The sequence below is a fragment of the Saimiri boliviensis genome, chromosome X (assembly GCF_048565385.1).
Source record: "Saimiri boliviensis isolate mSaiBol1 chromosome X, mSaiBol1.pri, whole genome shotgun sequence".
Taxonomy (NCBI): Eukaryota; Metazoa; Chordata; class Mammalia; order Primates; family Cebidae; genus Saimiri; species Saimiri boliviensis.
In genome coordinates, this window is record NC_133470.1 from 100,716,199 (window position 1) to 100,720,805 (window position 4,607).

The following is a 4,607-nucleotide window of genomic DNA, read 5'->3' on the forward strand; positions in this document are numbered from 1 at the left end:
CTAGACTCTGTCCTCTGCCTTTTTCACACTATACCCAGGGAAGGAGGTCACACTAATTTCAGGCACCTGTGTGCTCCCAGAGCCCGGGACCCTTCCCGTCACAGTCAGGGTGATAAGAGAGGTGTCAGCCACAGGAGGCTCAGGCTGCTCCACCTTGCAACAGAACAGCTGAGCTTTAAAATGCTCCTGGAAGGTTTTGCTCAGCCAGTAGAGAGCAAAGGGGTTTACGCAAGAATTGCTGAAAGCCAGAATCCGAGAGAAAATGGTGAGAAGGAAATGCATGGCAGAGGGGTCTACATAGGTTTGAGGAGTAAATGAATGGTAGAGGTACAGGAGGTGATTTGGCAACCAGCAGAGGGCAAACAGAGCCACCAACACCAATACCGTTTTGGCAATTCTCTTCCGGGATTCAATCTACAAGGGGAAGAAACGTAGCAAAAAAAAAAAAAAAAAAAAAAAAAAAAAGGAATGAAAGAGAGAGAGAAATCATTTAGCTGTCGGAGATTTTTTTTGAATTCTCTAAATTTACATAGAAATTTACAGTTAATTACAGCTGGTTTCCCTATGAACATGCATTTGTATGCTAAGTGGCTGGGATGTGCAGGAAGTCAGCCTGTGACTATATACACCGCAAGTCAATTGGCATAGTAACCCCAGATTTTGGACTTATTAACTCTCATTCAGAGACACCCTCCCCGCTAATTTCGAGGTACTCTAGGATGTCTCCAGTTAACTCAAAGAATGCTGTGGAATTCTCCAAAATTTAGTGTAATTAAAAACAGATAAGACACTATACAAAACTTCTTTCACTGCATAAGCAGAAGCTGACTAGATCAGAATATTCTTTTCAGGTCTATGAAAGTTGCCAAGCTGGTATGTAAAATTGTTTTTACTCTATAGGAATTCTAACCATGTAGTCAAAGAAATAAACCCAAAATGTGTTGTCCTTCATGTGTGAAGATAATCCTACCTACATCTATTAGTAAGAGAAATGAGCTGTTAGGTAAATATATAGCCCGTGGTCACAAATAGAGCAAAGGTAACTAGTTCACATGGGCATTAAATATGCAACTTCAGTCTCATGAGCACTATTGTTAAACTAACTGAATGGACTAACTCAGAAATACTGATCAAGAGGTAAATGGAATCATCTCTCCCCCTTCCCCAGTAGTTAGAAAAAATATTTTTAATCAAATATGTTTTGGCAATGTCCCTTTTATCCTGTCCATATTTATGAGAGGAGGGCACACCTGGCTCTTGCAATGGTCTTAATCAAGTTTCTGTGAATCACTGTGTTCTCATGCTACTGGCATTCCACTCTTCCCCCCTCCCTCCCACCTCAGTTTGCTCATCTGTGTGTAAGTGGTTTGCATTGAATAGTGTTATGGATTCTTGCCAGTTCTACGTGCTATACATTTTTATTCTATTACACTTTCTAAAACAAAAGATGCTTTTCTTCATAGTGTCATCTTACACAATGTTCCCCACTATTCCATGGGGTAAAAATTTTTGATTACTCTCAAACTTCAATTGTCCCCTCCCTAACAGTAGTAGTCCTACTGTTTATTGAAATATTCTGCATCTAAGCATTTCATATATATCATCTAGTAATCATCTTCATTTTACAGATGAGGAAAGTGAGGCTCAGAAAGGTTAGGTAACTTGCTCAAGATTACTCAGCTAGTATGTGATACAGCTGGGAATCAAACTGCAGCCTATCCTTATAACAAAAATACTATACTGCTGTTGCATTTATACACAGGAGGATACACAGTTGCTCACTGTGCAAAAGTAGGGACTTCACTTCTAAATTCAGCCTAGACTTGCATGAGTAATGCTTAATACATACCTGCTTGCGGGCGTGTCTTTGTTCCTCAGTAGGTATGTTCAGGGTGCTTTTGTAAAGGGTCCTAGCAATCAAAGAGTAATAGACAGAGATAATAGAGAGTGGAATAATGTAGAACACTAAGAAGCACAGCAGAGAATGTATTTCTTGCAAGAGCTTCTTAGAGACAGGATAAGAGGTACATGATTCAAATGTCATATTTTTGTTGGGATCTCGAAACGTGTATACATTTGAAAATATAGCCTCAGGTACAGCAAATATCATAGACACGATCCAGACGCAGCCAGCTTTTATGCAAGTCTTCAGGATGGCATTGGGGGGCTGTCGCTCGAGTGGCTTCACAACCGCCTTGTATCTAGAAACACATAATCAGAGGCAAAGGTCCAAATAAATGTCAAAGTTACCAAATTGGAGGGTTAAAGTGACCTTAGTGGTCATCCAGTTCTACCGTCCTTGCATACGTGTATAACCAAGTCAATATTAACCAACTAGAACTGGCTATGGTTTTAAATGCACATAGTACATCCCAATATTTTTATTTATGCTAATCACCTTTTCCATTATTCACTCCTATGAGATATTCCAGATTTGCAGTTTTATAATTTTATGTATAGACTCTCTATTTAAGACAAATAAACATTTATCAGTATGATTTCATGTGTGATTGAGAGTAATTCACCATCTGTGCATTACCTTAAGTGTTCTAAAAGAGTTCCTTTTGTATAAGTGACTGATGTTAAATTGAATTAATTTTCCTTTCTTCATGAGTGAACAGTTATCAACCTTCCTAGAAAAGAATTCCAATGGTTTATATGGTAAAGAGGAAAGGATTAATTTCTTCCCCATTTATACGTGTTAATTCAGTGCCAAAGCTGATCAGTGGAAAGATTTAGGGCAAAGTGAAGTTGCAATCAGAAGTCCTGTGCCGGTACAGAGATGCCTCTTCATTCAATCAAATCCACCTTAAAATCTACAATCATTAAGCCAGTCTGCCCTCAAATAGAATATAAAACCAGTCAAAGCAAAAATCCAAAAAAGACACAGGGAAAGGTTTTCCCCCTCTCAGATTCTAAAATCTGAAGAAGCTATTCTTTCTGGTACTGCCAGACATCGATTACTTATAGGCTTCTTGAAGGCATTTTAAAGCATCACTTTTAACATTTGGAGCCTCAAATTTTTTTTATGTTTTCACAGTTGTCATTCTATAGTAGGAACACAGAAAAACAGAAGACTTGGACTGAAAATATCCTAACACAGAATCTGAACACCCTGACTGCAAGAGGATCTCACACACTCACTCCACAGAGCTCTAAAAGTCACCCAGGATTAATTTATTTCTCTGGAAACGGTAATGTCACTGAAATGCCTATAGAGAAAACAAGTAGAATGAAGTGATGACATTACACTAAGTTACCAGGGAGCTGAAAATCTCACCGTTTCTCTGCCATTAGCTAATTTGATAAATTTCAAATAAATCAGATGCCTGTATCTTTTTACCACTTTTCCGAAATACAGTAATGCATATGTGGTCAATTTTACACCTATGCTGGTTTTCATGTTGACTATATTGCACCACTAGGCTGCACTAATGTATAAAGCATGAATTTTTTTTCTTTTACACCTGGAACAATTTGGTTTACTTAATAATCTGGGGAAAAATAAAAACCCCGTTCAGTATTCTTTTGAGCAAACAATAAGAATAAATTACCCCTAAAGCATGCAATTTCAACTTCTACTCTGTACTAACACAGAAATTTTAACACTCTTACACTAACTTTTATTTTAAATGCCACCAGATTTTCTAATCTCACATACATATTACAGAGTGTGAGAAAAGCAGAATAGTAGCCAGTAAATGCCAAATACAAGCTTTCCTTTTTTTTTTTTGCCCAATTTCACATCCTAGCAAATATAACAGAGAAAAGAAACTCACCTGTCAGCGCTGAGAATTGTTAACGTGAACACCGACACACCAACAGAAGTGAGCCGGATGAAAGAGAGCACCTTACAACCGATTCTTCCGAACAGCCATCCTCCTGCAAGGTAGTGGGTTGCATCCACTGGCACACAAGTTACCAGAAGTAAAAGATCTCCAAAAGCCAGGCTGGTGATGAAAATATTTGGAACTGTTTGCATGGATTTGGTCTTGAAAAAGACTTTGATGAGAATAGCATTTCCAAGGATGCCCACTGAAATGATCACAGCATAAGTAATGTAGATGGCACACAATGCTTCTATTCCTGGAGAGTTGTCCCCGCTCCGTCCTTTATTTGTGTTATCGTTAGAAACCACAGAGCTTGATGATTCTGTGTCATTTGTGATTGAAATTAAAGTCTGATTAGGTGACTGAGGCTGCCTTTGAGCCATTCCTTCTGAAGACTGTGTCTTTAATATTTCTTCCTCTCAGTTGAAATGCAGTTGATTGTCACGTCTAATGCCTACGTCTAGTAACGAGATGGCATTAGGAGAACAGAGCAGAACAGAATGGGAAGAAAATCTAAGTCATCCAGATACTCCTTTCCTTCAGTTCTGTGTGTCTCCCAGCATGCTTGGCTAAACAGTTACCGACCTGGCACTCTAGAGTAGGAGGTGGGGTTTCATTGGCGTGTCCTGTCATAAGGGGAGGGAGGAGGCTGGGGAAATGCTCTGCAGTTGCTTATTCTTCCCTGCTGGGGACTCTTGGGACTAACTAGACCTTATTAAATCATCTTATTGATTATTAGAATCACCCTGTTCTCATATCTACCCAGGATGGTCCATA

General features: G+C 39.0%; 1 protein-coding gene across 1 annotated transcript; it reads right to left on the reverse strand.

Annotated features, from left to right (window-relative positions):
• BRS3 (bombesin receptor subtype 3) lies at positions 1-4,213 on the reverse strand. The gene is made up of 3 exons (XM_003940738.2): positions 3,780-4,213; positions 1,850-2,201; positions 1-414 (listed from the first exon to the last, which is right to left on the reverse strand). Exons 1-3 carry the CDS (start codon positions 4,211-4,213, stop codon positions 1-3), a joined length of 1,200 nt encoding a protein of 399 aa, XP_003940787.1.
• Between the last annotated feature and the right edge of the window lie 394 nt (positions 4,214-4,607).

Bases quoted from the DNA above. Each gene is read 5' to 3' on its own strand.
- BRS3 (XM_003940738.2), bottom strand. From the start codon at position 4,213: ATGGCTCAAAGGCAGCCTCAGTCACCTAATCAGACTTTAATTTCAATC. The intron at 2,202-3,779 runs GTGAGTTTCTTT...ATGTGTTTCTAG, and splicing joins ACAATTCTCAGCGCTGACAG to ATACAAGGCGGTTGTGAAGC. The intron at 415-1,849 runs GTATGTATTAAG...TTCCCCTTGTAG, and splicing joins AAAGACACGCCCGCAAGCAG to ATTGAATCCCGGAAGAGAAT.